Source organism: Echeneis naucrates, chromosome 7, assembly GCF_900963305.1.
Source record: "Echeneis naucrates chromosome 7, fEcheNa1.1, whole genome shotgun sequence".
Taxonomy (NCBI): Eukaryota; Metazoa; Chordata; class Actinopteri; order Carangiformes; family Echeneidae; genus Echeneis; species Echeneis naucrates.
In genome coordinates this window covers 13465302-13482328 of record NC_042517.1, presented here as the reverse complement: position 1 = coordinate 13482328, position 17027 = coordinate 13465302, and the positions used below count along the sequence as shown (strand labels likewise).

Sequence of the window (17027 nt, the reverse complement as noted above, 5' to 3'; positions counted from 1 at the left end):
TCATATTGTGTGTTGTTCTTTTTGTGTATTCATAAGATTTACTGTGTTACTGAGCGCTTCTGCAACAAAACTGTTGTGATTATCTTGCACAAATGTACAGCCTAATCTTTGTTAGTGCCCATGTTCCATCTTAAAGGATGACTGCAAATAGTTAGAAACCCACGGTGGACAGCACGCAATTTTACAGTTTATTGCTGTTATCACTGTTGTGTTTTACAAAGACTGATTGTTTTGGAGTTGCGTTTTTATTACTACCCGGAAAAAAAAATCCAATCGACTACTCCGATCTATAAATCCCACTTCAAATAACAAACGGCGAGCAAAGAGATGTCTGGATGGCAGGAGACAACTCTCACTGCTGCAAATGAAACCCGAAGCAGGGACGCCACCTCGTGGTGACACAACACGCCGGATACCGGAAGTGGACGCACTGTTTGCCAAAGAAGTACTTCCTTAGCTGAACCTCGCATTGTCACCTCGATGCGTCATTTAATGTTATCACTTCTTAAATGTTACTACTATGGGACTGCGGTCACACGACACGGTGAGATATATCCCACAGTATGACAGAGTACAGTAGAAGGAAAACAGGCTAAAGTTTAGCAAGCTGGTTTTAGCAGCAGGTTAGCTTGTCGGATAGCAGGATGGCGACATGTTTGATTCATAGTGATTCATAGTTTAGTAATTCGGGAGAGAAAATAAACGCTAAATTGTCGCGACTGTTTAGTGCCGCTTTACCGAGGGAGCACATTTCTGAAAAATATATATTATTGGCTGCCAGGTACCTCAGGCACTAACTCGGATACCAACAATAACTGTCGTTTTCACACACACATCTGCCAATGTCCCAATGTCAGAAAGACAGGTTATCTCTATTATTCGCACTTTATTCGGTGACGGGAAAGCACACAAGCTTACCTGTGTTTGTCTCCGTGTGTGTGAAGTGGGGGTGATTTTCAGGACCTCTCACAAATAAAAGGGCACCATGTGGAATAAATCTCAGTGTCAGTTTACAGAAAATATTTAACTTGCTGTCAAAAAATTAAACAAACATAACCCTGCAATGCCATGATGTGCGCATTTTAAAGAATTTTGTTATTTTGAGGTTTGCTTGGCAGCATCCTCACAAGTGTATCATCCGTTAGATCAAGCAAGTTAAATTATATTGCCAGTAGACTGATATCAACATTGACAGGCATCTACATTGAGTGGCGATGGTTATTTTTATTTTGGGGTGGTTTTCAAAGTCTCAACACACTTCACACAGACACACACACACAGGTAGGCCTACGGCAGTGAAGATGATGAATCTGCAAGTGCAAGCCTTGGAAAACACACAAACACGTAGCATGAACAACAATCAAAATGAAATCCCAGCACTCGCAGAGGAAGTACAGTTTTCCAAGTCAGTCCACAAACCAGGTCTAATTCAGAAGCTGTAATATTGAAATTGTTTCTGGGGATCTGGGCCAACCTAACTCAAGTGTAGTATGTTGAAAGCAACCCTGCCACCACTCTGGATAATGATTCTTGCCTGACCTAGTGCTTCTTCCCTTTGAAGGGACTTTATATTTAGTACATTATGTACCACATCTGTTGTGTGAGAAACTATATCTACCTGACTTGCACTAATGCACCATTGTTTATACAAGACATTGTATTTCTGTGGACTAATTGAGAGTCTTTAGCTTCTCTGACTGATTTGTAACTCAGGAATTGAATTCAGCATTGATCTTTGCTTGTATATACTTCTTATTCATGTTGTTTCTCCACAGGTGCTAATAAACAGAAGGATAAGAGTTGAAAACACCACAAGACCTCAGGTTTGACCTCAAGTGCGTGCAGTTGATTACACCATGTTGGTGACAGCATATCTGGCCATAATATTCCTGCTTGTGCTGTGTGTTGGCCTTGAGATCACAGCACGACGCCTCACCCCACCTCAGTCTACTCCCACCGCTGTAGCCAACCCAGCCTTCCGTCGGTTCCAAAGTATATTTCTCCAGGCATACCTTTTGGCTTTGTGGGCAGACTGGCTCCAGGGTCCTTACCTCTACAAACTCTACCACTACAGCTTCCTGGAATCCCAAATAGCCATCTTATATGTGTGTGGCCTGGCTTCCTGTGTTCTGTTTGCTCCCTTTTCAAGCTGGCTCCCTCAGGCCTTAGGTCGTAGACAGACTTGCCTTCTCTTCTGCCTGTCCTACTCAGTGTGTTGTCTTACAAAGCTATCCAGAAACTATTTTGTTTTGATTGTGGGCCGCGTTCTGGGGGGTCTGTCGACATCCCTGCTCACCACCGCTTTCGAATCCTGGTATGTGCACCGACATGTAGAAGTCCATGATTTTCCCAAAGAGTGGATCCCCAGCACCTTCACCAAAGCTGCTACCTGGAACCATGGACTCGCTGTTGGAGCAGGGTTTGTGGCAAACCTACTGGCTGAGTGGCTCCGCCTTGGCCCAGTGGCTCCCTTCCTCCTGGCTGTTCCTTGTTTGATGTGCTGTGGCTGGTTGGTGCTAACAGACTGGGCAAAGGAAGAAAGTGAAGGAGGTCCTGAAGGGGGGAAACAGACACTCCTTCTTGGCGCTTCAAATGGAGGTGCGACCCGATTGTCTGCCAAAGCCAGATTCTCACGGAGCTGCCACGAGGGGCTGCGCTGCCTGCTTTCAGACAGAAGAGTCATGCTCTTGGGGGTAGTGCAGGCCCTCTTTGAAAGTGTCCTCTACATTTTTGTTTTTTTGTGGACTCCAGTATTGGATCCTCATGGGCCTCCTTTAGGAATAGTTTTCTCTTGCCTGATGGCTGCCAGCATGGCTGGTTCATTGCTGTTCCGCCTAGCCACATCCACTCGCTACCATCTACAGCCTGGCCATGTGCTCTGCCTAGCTGTGCTGGTGGCTTTCTTTTCTTTGTTCATGCTGACCTTTTCCACTGCCCCAGGCCAGCCTAGACCTCATGAATCCTTTCTGGCCTTTCTGCTGCTGGAGCTTGCCTGTGGCCTCTACTTCCCAGCAGTCAGTTTTCTCCAAGGCAGAGTTATCCCAGAGGAGAAGCGGGCTGGTGTGTTAGCCTGGTTCCGAGTGCCTCTGCACCTGCTGGCCTGCCTTGGGCTGCTGGCCCTCCATGGGGAAGTCTCAGGAACAGGTGGAGGGGAAAGTGGCAGTGGTACCAGGCACATGTTTGGAGGCTGTGCCATCATGATGCTGGTAGCTTTGATGGCTGTTGTTAGTCTGTTCACCTTGGGAAGAAATGACACAGACCTGAGACTGGAGGGAACCAGAGGGGAGGGGGAGATGTTCTGAGGAGATGTGCCACACACCCATTTATGCTTTATGGGTTTGAAATATCTAATACCAGCTTTGTGTGACTGAAAGTAAAAGTCTTATGTGTTTTTACCAGACTTGCCAGAGGCATCCATGAAGAGAATCAAAATCCAGGAGTGGTGTTTTGTACATTAAAATTCAATTACATTACCATTTTTATATGTTTACCATGTTACTTCTTTTTGGTGAAAATTGTATTAATCCTATACATGTGGGGATGCTTTGGGAACATGCCCATGCCTACCTTTATTTGTCTTAGTCAGCCACGCCCCCCCTCCATTCCATTAATTATTCCAGATAACATGTTATTGCCTCAGTGTGCACCTGAAGGATGTCATTAATTTAACCTGCCAGTTGTATCATGGGTGTCAGAAATTCTGAGGCATCATCAAATATGTCAACGACACACAAAGCACGACATGAAAAGATATTAATTTCCAGAGAACTGGATGAAAATCCACAGAAATAAAGGTTAAACTCTGCATGTATCTGAATGTCATTTTGTACAGTAGCCTACTTCTTGCACTGTAGGATTCTGTTCTGTTTTTCCAACATGTGTCTTTTCTATTGAAAGACTAATCCACAGTAGGTCAGGTTTGCTCTGGATACTTTTTCTGCACTTTTAAATAAAAGATGAATATTTGCTATTTTATAAGAATTCATCTTTATTGTCATGTAAATGTTATATGATATATAGTCTGTTGTTCCTGGTAGGATTTTGAAAATGTTCAAAATGGCAGCTATTTCCATTGATCACATTTTACAACAGGGAAACCCCTTTTTTTTTAACTATTATTCAAAATTAACACATTATTTGGCAATACAGAATGTATTCATGTGAAAGTTAACAGCTGTGTTAAGTTATTCATTGTTATAAAGTGTTCAGTACATCTGAATGATAGATGACTATTTAAAGTCAAATTGATATAGCTTAAAATGGCAAGTTTTCAATATTTTAGCACCTGCAGTACCCCTTTCTTTTATTGCTGCAGCCCGTTTTTCCAGATTTCTCTGGAGTTCTCACAAGGGATCACACAGGCATCCATCTTCGATCCTCCCTCTTTTTGCCGGCGCTGTGGTACAGTCCCGGCTTTTTCTCTATGGTGCAGCCTCACCTGGATGCTGCTAGAACATCCCTCTGTGGGTGAGGGAGGGGTATCCGCACGAGTCTTAACTGCGTTGTTTTGGGATTACATCACTACTCCGTCACAGGATCCTCAGTCGGCACTCATCTCCCTGCAACATCTGCGATATCAAAGAAAGGGGACACCAAAGGTCCATTGAAAGAGCAACAGCTTACTGCCGGAGGACAGACAGGCACCATGACGCAGGGCAAGGTAGGAGCCTGCTTCAGTAGTATCATTCTCTTCATTTTCCATCCTTATGTAAGGGTATACACGTATATTTAGACTTTCTGTATGTGGCCTAGATGATTACATAACTGACATGCCTGCCTATTTTCAATTTTCTGTCACATTTTTGGCTCCAACCAATGCTGTTAATCTTGAAGTACCGCAGACGTTTTAAGGGCATATAAATAATATCTTGTTCACTGGTCGCCAGTTAGAATAACTGGTTGGGGTCGAGCGGAATAATAATTCACCATTCACAAAAACACGCAGGATTTAACAGATATAAGAGGGTAGCTTGTAAATTGCATCTTAAATCTCTAAAGTTTTCCCGATTTGCATGTCAAAGGGAGATTCACAGTATGTGTTGTGTAATCTAAAGTTTAGGTGATGGCGCTGACTGGGTGATTGAAATGCGTCACTGGTTGTTTTACCACATTGCGTCACTATGACAACCCATTCATCACTTTGACTGTCGTAAAGCGTGCCATATGAGCGTCATGCGGCTTTGCCCCAGTTTGACCCCTCCAACTGGACCGATTATAAACACGGTTGATGTTTTTTAAACGACACTCTAGATTTTTCCATCACTCGTGGCTTAAATAGGAGCTCTCTGATTATGGATGGAACAACCTCCAGGGTGACCTGGGTCAACAGGGTCTATATATATATATCTATATATATATATATATATATATATATATATATATATATATATATATATACATAAATATATAATACATATCATTTCTTTTTTTGGTGTCATCTTCTAAATCTGATGAATGTCTGTGTCACAGTTTCGACGTACTGTTAAATCAAACGTTTGGGTTTTTAAACACAGGTGACTGCTAAATGCACTAGTGCCAGTAAGTGAAAGCAGTTGATATTTCCTAGATCAAATATTCATTAACACTCAGCTCAAAAAAAGTGACAGGCCATAAATAAAAAATAACATAATAACCAATTGTTCATTCTTTGTGCTGTCAGCTTTCACTTGCAAACAAATCCAGCAATGGCTCACCCAGCGGACAGGCCTTAGTCGCACCAGCTCCTCCCAGCTATGAGGAAGCTACTGCGGGTATGACAGCACCTTAAGTTCTTTTGTCCTTATTTTTTAGCAAATAGATTTGGCAGTGTTATGTGGTGATGGAACACAATGTAATTCTTAACTGAGTCTGAAATAATTATAAATACACTTATTCTCCAGGCACCAGTGCTCCTTGCTACAGTGATGTGGAGATGCTCACAGAATTCACCTGGGACGATTGCAATATCAGGAGGGTCTTCATCCGTAAGGTGGTCAAAGATTCATCATCGTATAAAAGCAATATTAGCTCTTTGTGATTGCTACAAATCACTGAACTTTATGCTCTAAAATGTCAGAAGCCTGATCAGCAATCAATCTTTCTTCTTCTTCTCTTCGACTCATTTTACTATTTTGGTTTGATTGTTTGTTGTTTGTTTTAGGTGTACACCATTTTGCTGATTCAACTTTTGGTCACTCTTGCTATTGTGGCTCTTTTCACATTTTGGTAAGAAGTAGCCTTTCTCAATTTTCCCTCATGTTAAACAGCACTAAACAAATAACTTCAATGAAATTCACTGGCTGTTGAACTAATTTAAGATGATCCTACTTTTAGTGACCCTGTGAAAGACTACATTCAGACCAACCCTGGGTGGTACTGGGCCTCTTAGTAAGTCATACGTTAAACACAATATACTTGACACAAGCTGTATTTTTGGTTACATATCTAATAACATCTCTGTTGTTCAACAGTGCTGTATTCTTTGTCACCTATCTGACCCTCTCCTGCTGCTCTACACCAAGGTAAGTTAAAAATTCTCAAACATCAATGTTCTTCGTCAAAAGACATAATATTGAACATGTTGGTTTTCTCACGGGATGACATGCTGTTTCATTCCCGTAGGAGGCAGTTTCCATGGAATCTGATTCTGCTTGCCATCTTTGTAAGTACAAATCTGATATTTTTCATGTTTCGAATATTCAGTTTCATATATTGATATAATTTTCTGTAAAATTAGGCAAGGTGTGTATTCAAATCAAAGATACAGACTAAAGATGTTAAAATATCAAGCAGCTGATTTATAAATTACCAGTATTTGTGTAACTTTCCCCCCAGAAAGTGATTTTAAGTTGAAAGTCAAAAATATGCTAAATCAAAATTATGGAAATATTCTGTCACAACGGATGCTATCAATCTATGGTTTTCCTGAAGTATAGTGGGATTTTAATAACTTTCAGCATTTTTGCTGGACTTTTTCCTACAGACTCTCTCCCTCTCCTACATGACGGGGATGTTGTCCAGGTATTCTTAATGTTTACCTGCTGCCATATGAGACTGTACTGTTTTATTTTTTGGATCCTGTAGGGACTTTCCTTTATTTGTGGTCAGTACTGAATGTCTCATTTTATTGCTTGAAATATTTCAGTAAGCTCAGCATGTTTCTTGTTTTATTAGTTTTTACAATACCAAATCAGTGGTGATGTGTCTGGGCATCACAGTCACTGTTTGCCTCCTGGTCACAGTCTTCAGCTTCCAAACTAAGGTGGGAAAATAGAACATTTCTCCCTTCCAATACTGTGTGTGTGTCAATGTATCACACGGATGGATAACTGTTGACTTTATGTGCTTTCTTTACCCAGTTTGATGTGACATCATACCAAGGTGTGCTGTTTGTCTTCTGCACGGTTATGTTCATTTCTGGATTGATGATGGCAGTCGTCCTTCCCTTTCAATATGTAAGTATCGCTATCCAGGTCAAATGCTTTCTCTGGCTGTGTCATATGTACCAGTTCAAATATGGATATTAATGTATAAATATGAATGGAAATTTACATTTTGACAAATTGACGTGTCACATGACAAGACTTTCAATTGGTGATATCCAAAACCTAATTAAGTCATCGTTGTCATATAGGTACCCTGGTTGGATGCCATTTATGCTGCCTTGGGAGCCATATTGTTTACCATGGTAAGATTGCAGCCATTATTCATTGTAAATGTGCTATATTGTATACTGTTTGAATCAGAAACAAAATCAATGTTTTCAATTCTGTAACTTTCCATTGCAGTTTTTGGCCTTTGACACCCAACTCCTCATGGGGAACAAGCGGTACACCATAAGTCCAGAAGAGTATGTGTTCGCCACTCTCAACATCTATATAGATATCATCTACATCTTCTCCTTCTTCCTCCAAATCTTCGGAACAAAACGAGATTAAACTATCACCCCTCCTTTCTTACCTACAGACAATGGATGCACTAGTATATAAATATAGGCAGACATAATGATAATCTTTGAGTTTTGGATGATTGTGGCGATAATGCTTCCACTTGTAACAGCTTAATCTTTTTTGCCTGAGACTGATACGGTCACGAATACTTTCTTGTACAGTTACACATGTACATAGGTCAGTATTCACATCCGAGCTGCCCATAACATTTCCCTCTGCTCAAGCATGTTTGGGAATCCTTAAAGAATTATGGAGTTAGCATTATTAGCTTAGCCAGTGATCAGTGGTTTGTGATCTTGATCCATTCAACGTAGATAAAACATTCTGTGAGTGTTCATATGAAGCTGTATGGGTGTCATATATCCATGCTTACATTAGAATCACAAAACTCCAATAGATGTCACATTATGTCATGCATGACTTAAAAAGGTCCTACCTATGTCAAGTATTGTCATCCCATTGTTGAACAGTTGCTGTGGGTGTTGATTAAGTCACTTTAAAAAAAGAAATAAAGACATTCCCTGTGTTCTCAGTTAACTGTTTTAACAGTTTTGAATGACAATCTGAAAACATTATTTACTGGATATAGGAGATTACTACTCATCTTTGCCTCGATTTTTTACTCATTGTATAATATTAAGTAAGTATGTTTTTGTTTTTTTGCTTCATTGTGTTGTTGTTGTTGTTGTTTTGGTTTGGTTTTTTTGCTTAGTTTAAGTATGAGGCTGTCATTCATTGCATTCATTATGTTGCAATGTTTAGCTATTTGCCTTTCATTTGTCAAATTTGTAAAGTATATTTTGAGTGAAGATCATTCAAATTTTTTCTGAAAATTGTTACATTGCAAGCAAACATCGGTTGATGGCATTTTACAAGTAATGACATGGTAATTGAGTGTGAAAAATGACAATACCAAACATGCACAATGAATTGATTTAGTGTAACTTTTTAATAAGGCCTGCATTTGTGGAATGTCTTGAATGCTATATTTCATGAGATTGAGATTTGTTTATTTTTTTATCACAGAATGATATATTTTAGAGAACATGTACTGAACGATAAATGGTCAGTTTAAAGCTTTGAATCAATTTATTTGTCTTCTATTGTGGCCTTGGAGAACCTTATTTTGTGATACTGACACACTAATATATTCTAAAAGCATTTCACTGTTGTATTTGTGTCACTGTATTCATTTATTAAAGGCTGGACTTGTTCATTGCAATTTAATAAATCATTTGTGTACGCATTCACTGCACATTTAAGATTTGATAAGCTGAATCTAGGAATATCTGATTAAAAATATAAGTATCAGTATATTAAGTAGGGCAGGAAAATTACAAGATTAATTTTCTTAATTTCATTTGCTGCTCAAAAGACAGACTGAGGAAATGAATTGTATCTAGATCTACAGTATCAGGCTCTTTAATTCCTCCTCCATAGTACCACCACAGTAGATAAGTACCAGTCTCTCTCTCTGTTGAGATTGCCTTGATGAAGAAACTCTGGTCTGTGCAATTCTTTCAGAAGAATTTTAATCCCCTAAACACTATGTTATTTAATGTATTTATTTATGTGTCTGTATGTCTGTCCAAAATTAATCTGCTCCTTCACCTGCTTCTTAAGTTTATATAGATTCCTACTCCAGAGGCATTTAAATTTGCCTTTGGTGAACAAGTCTCTCTCTCCCTCTCTCTCTCGCTCTCTCTCTCTCTAAATATCCAGAATGCCCTCCGATATTGCTAACATTACGTTGTCCCTTGATTTCTTGTGGAAAAGCATTTTGTCCTGAGATAAAATACTTTTGTTGTTTGGTTGGTTTGGGACAGATGTTAAGTAGTGACGTTAAGCATTTCTCTAAAATAGGTAACCTAGGTAACAGGCATTTTGACTTTTTAATTCAAATTTCTTAAAGTGAATACATGTACTTGTAATACATGAAAATATGTAATAATCCACTAAGCCCATACTTAGCCCTCCAATATTCTGCCTATGACACCATGCAGGGTTTCATACGTTCTAACTTCAATTGGACAGATTACACTAGGATACCTAATGATTTACGTTGTCAATTTAATTAGGTACAAGCTGATGCAAAATACTGAAAAACGCCCTTGGACTATATTCAATGAAGGACTAAGACCTAAGAGAACAAGGGTTTCTATGTTACTATGTGCATTTGACACTGAGACGGATGTCTTTAATTCAGATGTTTGTGAAGTGGGGACAGGGAAAGTAATCTGGGCTGGCCATATTACGTGCACTGAAGGACACATGGAACAGACTGAGGAATGTGGCCCCGAGTCAGTGCCGGCGGCTATGACGTCACAGGAAATGCGTGCTTCCGGTGTGGTACCGACCAGTCCGCCGGCGGCGCACTCAGACGCACAGCCGACAGTCAGCCAATCACAGGGCGTGATGGTGGGGCGTGCTGTTCAGCCATGTTGTGGTTTTGAATGAGGAAGAAGCGGGAGATGTTATTCTTCAACGAGTTTATATGCAATTTAAAGTGGTGTTGAGCACAAATAAACGGGTTAAGGTGTGACTCAAAATGATAGCCGATTCTCCGGACGCGTCCGTTGTGACTTATCGCTTCCCTGTCGGTATTTAAACATACTTCCATAAATTAGCTGTGTAGCTAACAACGTTAGCTAGCTGGGCAGTTAGCATTGTGCGCTAGCTAGGCAACTAGGGAATTCTCAGGTAACCAGCTAACGGTTAGCTCGTGCCGTGGGGAGGTAAAATGCTTTTTGTTTTGAGTGTTAGCATTTCAAGCTGCCTCGGCTAACCCGACTCATTCCTATGACGCGTATTAGCTTAATTTGGCTTGACTATATTGACAGATAGACGGAAGCAGCCACAGCGATTTGTCTTTAAACCAGAGACGCTCTTTGTAAAACTTTTGAGCCATGTTGAATAAAATCTACGAATGGATTGAAACGAGCGTTGCCCATCTTCGCAATGGTGTACCAGCTGCGGAGCACTCAGATGGACAGCGGGCGCCGGGAGATGGTCATGGTCAGATGAGGAGGAAAAGACCGATTGAATGGTATGAGCTTTGACGGAATTAGTCCCTAGTATGATGTCAGTGAGTTTAAAAAGACGTTGACTCCAACTGATCCCAAGTTGCTTTGAAGCTAACCGTTATCACGTGTTTTTGGCACATTGAAAAGCACTGTCACTGTTTTAAGTCTTCCTCTGGAGTGCGAAGAAAACTACATTCAGCCAGACGAGATTAATATGACGTGTTTCTAACTGTACTGTACACCAATCCCTTTTTTGTTCAAGTTTGCAAGATGGACACAACATCGACCAAGATGTCTTAATAATTAAGAAATCACGAATGGGTAATTGCAGAATCCCCTGCACACTATACAGTTAATAGTCAAATTGCTCTTACCCTACATAAAGTGATATGTCTTTTTACTACATATCTAGGGGATCTTATTGACACAGTCAAAGTTGCAGCTGAAGGGGTGAAGAGTCATAGCTCCAGTGTGGCTACATGGATGAGGAATAATGTTAGCCCTACCTTGAGAAATATACTGCCTGCCTCCCCTGGACCTCCACCTGGAGAGGCACAGCCCTCAACATCAGGAGCAGCCTGGACAGGCAAGCTGGTAAGGAAAGACGTTTAGGCACCCAACTTTATACATGTCAAAACATTGCTGCTTTTGTTTAAACATGTTGCATATATGTTTCAATTAAGATTGCTCAAAGGAATGATCTGGATGGGACATTTGCTGCTCCTGCAACAACGTTGGAATGGAAAACATCTAAATCGGGTAAAATTTATTGCTAAAAACTTTGGCACTGATGTTGAGATATGTGCGTCTCTTTAAGCTCCTGGAGAGACTTAAATTGCTGTGTTTTCTCCCAACTTAAGAATGGTTGCGTAATGAGAAGCCAATTATGGGATCAAAAATCTACAGGCGACAAGTGTGCATGAGTCCCGCACATCGGGAGGTGCCAAAAACAAATGGGCATTCTGTCGTCTTGCCACCCTCTGTCACCCCTAAACTGCACTCCACTCCACGGCTTGGAAGATCCCTAAACCTCCGACCATATGGACCAGCAAGGTATTCCTTACACCTTGATATTTGTTCCCTGCTCCCCCTTATACATTTGATTAGATTGTTATTTTTTGTTGAATTATTTTTAATAACACCATCTGAAGCATTGCCAGATGAGGATGTTTAATTTACAAACTTACTGTTTTTACAGTTTTTCAAGTGGACTTGGCACCACAAGCGGCCCCTGCACCAGCATGTATGAGAAGACCTTTCCTATTAAAGTAGTGCAAAGCCCAACACACAGCACCTCATCTGGCAGAATACACATGGCTAGGCCCCACTGCACAGCACAGGAGGTGAGACATCAGGATAATAAGGCACCATACCATTCCTTCTAATTCACTTGCTACCTTTCTTAATCTGCGTTTCCTCTGTTTGTCTAGTCTGTTCGTGAGGAGGAGAAGGAGATCTACAGGCAGCTTCTGACTATGGTCTCTGGTGGTCAGTCATCTTTCCTTCGCAACAGCTGCTCACAAACCATTGTGAGGTCACACAGAGATTTGTACGTATCCATACTAAAACAAAACACAAAATTAACAGGCTCCAATAGTTAATAACATGTTTAAAGGGATACAGAGAAAGGTGTCACAGTTGAAAGAACTGTCAGAATTCACCCGGAAGCACATAAGCTTAACAGCCAAGTTGTATTATAAATATACATAGTAAATACACTACCAGTCAAACGTTTGGACACACTTTCTCATTCAAATGAATAGGAAAGTATGTCCAAACTTTTGACTGGTAATGTACATTTTAAGTAGTTTTCTTTCCTTTTACCTTTTCATTATGCCCAGACTGTATCTAGATTTTGTCTGCTCTTTCTCATTGTCATCAGCACCAGCTTCCTGACCACAAGCCGCAGACTGCTCCAGTTCTCTTCCCCTACTGCCTCAGCAGGAGGAGAAACTTCAGAGGGAACCAGCAGTCCACCCAGCCCAAGAGAGATTTCCAGCCAGAGCTCCAGCAACCTCCCTAGCCCAGTGGGGACCTCCAGCAGGGCAGGGATCCAGATGTGGCCTTTGGAGACAGACCTGACCTCCAGCAAAGCAGCTACACTCACATCAGCCCCTTCCCCTTCAGCTCTGCAGGATAACTCTTCTCAGGACACACAATCATCAGGTAGAACAGAGGGCTAGAATTAAGAAAATGGTGCCTCATAAGTGAATTAACTGTTTCCTTTTTTTTTTCTTTGTTTTAATCAGGTTTTCTTTTTGGGTTGTAATTTCCATGTCTTTTCTTTTAGCTCATGATGGCGACTCTGTAATTATTATAAATGAGCAAAAGGGTAAAAAGCAAGACAGCTCAAGGTTAGTATTTTGTTCTGTCAGTGTTGCTTTTTTTTAGTTATTTTTAGTTATTATTATTATTTTTTTTTGACATTTAAATGTTTTATTATTTAAACACAGTGTAAGTATGTACAGTGTGGACAGAGGGGACTGTGGCCAAGTGAACTCAAGTGTTATATTGCAACATATGGTAACATATTACTCTTACTTTACAGTGTGCCATGTTTCCAAGCTGAGTTATGGATCAAAGAATTGTAAGGACAGCTCATTAAATCACTTATTAGCTCAAATATAAACGGATTGTATGTTAGAATTGAACAGAAGGTAAACATTTTCTTTCTTTTCTTTGTCACTGTAGAACTAGTATGTATGACTCTCGGGCACGAGAAAGACGGAGACAAATAGAAGAACAGGAGGCCCTGGCTGCCCAGCTGCTGCGACAGGTGATTCTAGACCACTGAAGCCCTCCTTCACACTGTATTGTTCATTCATTAATTGTTTTTGGCATCAAACCATCTCAATAACCGCTTCTCATGTTGTTTCCGGGTGCCAGCGCCTATCTGAAGAAGGGCAGCGTAGCCCAGATGTGGAGGTCCATATTCGAGTTCCTTTGGAGAAGGAGGTTCCTCTGACTCCTGTAATAGAAGAACCAAAGCTTTTGGAAGAGAAGCCAGAATTCCCTGAACTCACAGAGGTATGGTTATTGTATCTTTGATGGACGTGAATTTATTCAGATGTGCTACCCAAATACATGTTGTCTCATTTAGAACATTTTGATTCTGAAAACGTGCGTTATTTCTTTTGAAAAGAGAAAATGCTGTTGTGTATTTCTAACCTAATTTTTGAGTAATATAATGGAAGCTAATAATAAGTAAGGTCATAAAGTAGAGAGACATTTTAAAGTGTCCCTTTTAAGAATGGTGAATATAATGGCTTTATTCTAATTTTTTTTCAAGTGATATTAAGTGCTCTATGTTGCTTAAGTTAAGAATTAAGTTTTTTTTCTCCACTGCCCCAATTCTTTGGATTAAAATCACTGTACCAGGAAGATAAAAAAAAAAAACAAACCCAAAAACAATCAAAATAACATGAAGGGAGGAGGTATCAACTTCATATCATTCTGCAGTCTTAATATTTAAGAGAAAATTTCTTGTAATAAATATAAAGGTTGAGTTAACATTTCCTGAGTTTTCATGTGTGCTGATTTTTTTTCCATGAAGGAAATGGAGGCTGAGGTCAACAGAGTGCTGAGAGGAGGTAGTCCTCATGAAGTGCTCAGTGAAGGTTTTGGTCTCAGTCTTACCCGCAAAGACTTACACACCCTCAGTAACCTCAACTGGCTGAATGATGAAGTTAGTGCACAACCTCAAGCAAAGTTCTTAATTTTTGTGTTTTTGGATATTCCTACATAGTTACATAATACATACAGACCATGGTTATTCTCCTCAATCTTTCAGGTGATCAACTTTTACATGAATCTTCTGGTTGAACGCAGCAAGAGCCCCAACCTTCCATCAGTCAACACATTCAACACCTTTTTCTATCCAAAGCTGCGCAGCAGTGGCTACTCTGCTGTCCGCCGCTGGACCAAAAAGATGGACATCTTTTCTAAAGACATTCTGTTGATTCCTGTCCACTTGGATGTGCATTGGTGCCTCTCTGTAAGTTTCAATAATCAGAGTCATGGAGTTGGAAGTAACAGTCTTGGGATTTATTAAGCAGTCTTTAAAATTATGCAACAGGTGGTGGATTTCCGCAAAAAAGCTATTATGTACTTTGATTCGATGGGAGGAAACAATGATGAAGCATGCAAAATATTGTTGTAAGTATCCGCATCAAATATGTTTATTTGCAGATGGAATGTATATTTGAATAACGTCTTGTAGCCTCTGATGTAATCAATTTTTGCTTCCCCAGTGAATACCTGCAGCAGGAAAGTAAGGACAAAAAGGGCAAAGAAATGGATACCTCAGGCTGGACTCTACACAGCAAAAAACGCAGTGTAAGTCTAACATCCATGAGTACTGAGAGCCTGTATTCATTGTTATGTAACTATTAGGCATTAGGGATCATAGATGGCTCTCGATGATCAGCTGAAAGCTCTAGGTTATTGTGTTTGTGTCAGTTTATCCGGCAGCGCAGCTTTGTTACCAGGGGACTAGCTTTAATTATCCTCAATAGAATTAAGATCAAGAATAAATGTAGCATTATACTGCACAAAATATTTGACTGTTAAATTCTTGAGGAAATGTTTTAATGGAATCACACCAAATTAGAATTGATAAATAGATAAATAAATAGATAAAATGATAAGTTAATCATTAGTATGATGAAATGTCTTTTCAAGCTGTCACAAATCATTTTCCTTGTTCCTTTTAAATGTTGTATCGTTATGCAAACATTTTTATTCTTCTCATTTTCTCAGGAAATTCCTCAGCAGATGAATGGTAGCGACTGTGGAATGTTCACATGCAAATATGCGGACTACATTACCAAAGACAAGCAAATCACATTCACACAGGTAATTACAAATGTCAGCATCAACCGAGGTTCAACTGGCAACATCATCATGAAGGCCTCCCAAAAACACTCATGTGGCTTCTCTTTTTTACAGAAACACATGCCCTACTTTAGAAAAAGAATGGTGTGGGAGATTCTCAACCATAAACTGTTGTGATGTCAGGATGTGGATTGTGAACTTGTATAGTCATCTCACTATGTCACAACCACAAGTGATGACTATGGATGAGCTACGTTCAGCAGCGCAGTCCACTGACTGTTGTCCTGTTCTGGGAAAGACTTGCACACCAGCTCAACGGATCTGGAACCAGCTCTGCCTCTTCTTATCTTCTAAGGCAAATCAAGTCCTTAGCTGATGTTGCTGGAGCACCCAAGCACTGCCTCCCAGTTGTGTTTTCCAGTTTGTTTGTTTATTTTTTATTTTATTTTTTGGTTTCTTTTTTAATTTTGGTGCTGCCATGGCATATCAGTAAAGCAGCTGAAACACTGCGTGCCCAGCCACAACTATTTTTGAAAATGGCATTGGTACTGTCTAACAGACCATAATCTGAGCTGCAAAGATCAGTTTTATGGAGACACACAAAGTTTACATGTTTTTGTCCTACAGGGAGACGAGCATATTATGCTGCATTTCTTTTATAAAGACGGTAATAATACATTTTGCTGTCACTGTCAATATTTATACTCTAGTTGTGCAAAGACAAATTTATGTTACCATGACAGTATGAATGCCCACAAAACAGAAAATGGAATGGTTTAAAACCCCAAAAATTCTTATCCTTTGTATATTTTTTCTTTCCTTTTTCTGCAATACAAAGATAGCAAAAAATAGGATTATTTTTCTAATTTGTTTGATTAAAATGCACAAATGTCTTCAAATGTCACATTGTGTCACAGAATATGATTTATAATTAAAAGAATATTGTCTTAACTTGCCACTGACTTGCAAGTACAACAAAACAGTCTTAGATACACCCTAAAGGAGTAGGGTGAAAAACTTTTGCCATTTCCTTTTTATTCATTAATCTTGATAAAAGATTGTAAATTAAGGTCAAAACTCTATTTTATGTATTTCAGAGTCTCTTTTAGTTCAACAAATTTTGGGCATATTCAGTATATTTTGAACTTTGTACATAAACATATACAGGCTCTTGAACAGTGTAATATACTTTTTTTTTTTTACCTTTTCCTATCTATTTTTTACTAGATTGAAGTCTGTTTTA

The 17027-nt window shown here is 39.8% G+C and overlaps 3 protein-coding genes across 3 annotated transcripts; all 3 read left to right on the top strand.

Moving 5' to 3' along the window:
- The first annotated feature begins 411 nt into the window (after positions 1-411).
- mfsd5 (major facilitator superfamily domain containing 5) lies at positions 412-3805 on the top strand. The gene is made up of 2 exons (XM_029506779.1): positions 412-544; positions 1776-3805. Exon 2 carries the CDS (start codon positions 1857-1859, stop codon positions 3300-3302), a length of 1446 nt encoding a protein of 481 aa, XP_029362639.1. The 5' UTR covers positions 412-544; positions 1776-1856; the 3' UTR covers positions 3303-3805.
- A 432-nt stretch (positions 3806-4237) lies between these two features.
- Positions 4238-9129, top strand: LOC115046344 (protein lifeguard 2). Its single transcript, XM_029506657.1, has 12 exons — positions 4238-4660; positions 5660-5750; positions 5880-5968; positions 6140-6204; positions 6313-6366; positions 6450-6500; positions 6601-6640; positions 6962-6999; positions 7153-7240; positions 7338-7433; positions 7613-7666; positions 7767-9129. The coding sequence occupies exons 1-12, from the start codon at positions 4646-4648 to the stop codon at positions 7914-7916; spliced, it is 831 nt and encodes a 276-aa protein (XP_029362517.1). The 5' UTR covers positions 4238-4645; the 3' UTR covers positions 7917-9129.
- Positions 9130-10354: 1225 nt separating this feature from the next.
- On the top strand, positions 10355-17004 carry senp1 (SUMO specific peptidase 1). The gene is made up of 18 exons (XM_029506551.1): positions 10355-10974; positions 11214-11272; positions 11364-11545; positions 11635-11710; positions 11812-12004; positions 12150-12294; positions 12382-12500; positions 12834-13117; positions 13242-13305; positions 13500-13538; positions 13643-13727; positions 13838-13978; positions 14505-14636; positions 14742-14945; positions 15027-15106; positions 15202-15286; positions 15710-15805; positions 15899-17004. Exons 1-18 carry the CDS (start codon positions 10835-10837, stop codon positions 15959-15961), a joined length of 2187 nt encoding a protein of 728 aa, XP_029362411.1. The 5' UTR covers positions 10355-10834; the 3' UTR covers positions 15962-17004.
- Positions 17005-17027: the final 23 nt, after the last annotated feature.

Excerpts from the sequence above, each read along its gene's own strand:
- mfsd5 (XM_029506779.1), top strand. The coding sequence starts at position 1,857 with ATGTTGGTGACAGCATATCTGGCCATAATATTCCTGCTTGTGCTGTGT.
- LOC115046344 (XM_029506657.1), top strand. Across the intron at positions 6,641-6,961 it reads TGATTCTGCTTGCCATCTTT|ACTCTCTCCCTCTCCTACAT; the intron begins GTAAGTACAAAT and ends TTTTTCCTACAG. Across the intron at positions 7,434-7,612 it reads TCGTCCTTCCCTTTCAATAT|GTACCCTGGTTGGATGCCAT; the intron begins GTAAGTATCGCT and ends GTTGTCATATAG.
- senp1 (XM_029506551.1), top strand. The coding sequence starts at position 10,835 with ATGTTGAATAAAATCTACGAATGGATTGAAACGAGCGTTGCCCATCTT. Across the intron at positions 13,118-13,241 it reads TCAGGACACACAATCATCAG|CTCATGATGGCGACTCTGTA; the intron begins GTAGAACAGAGG and ends CTTTTCTTTTAG. Across the intron at positions 14,946-15,026 it reads ATGTGCATTGGTGCCTCTCT|GTGGTGGATTTCCGCAAAAA; the intron begins GTAAGTTTCAAT and ends ATTATGCAACAG.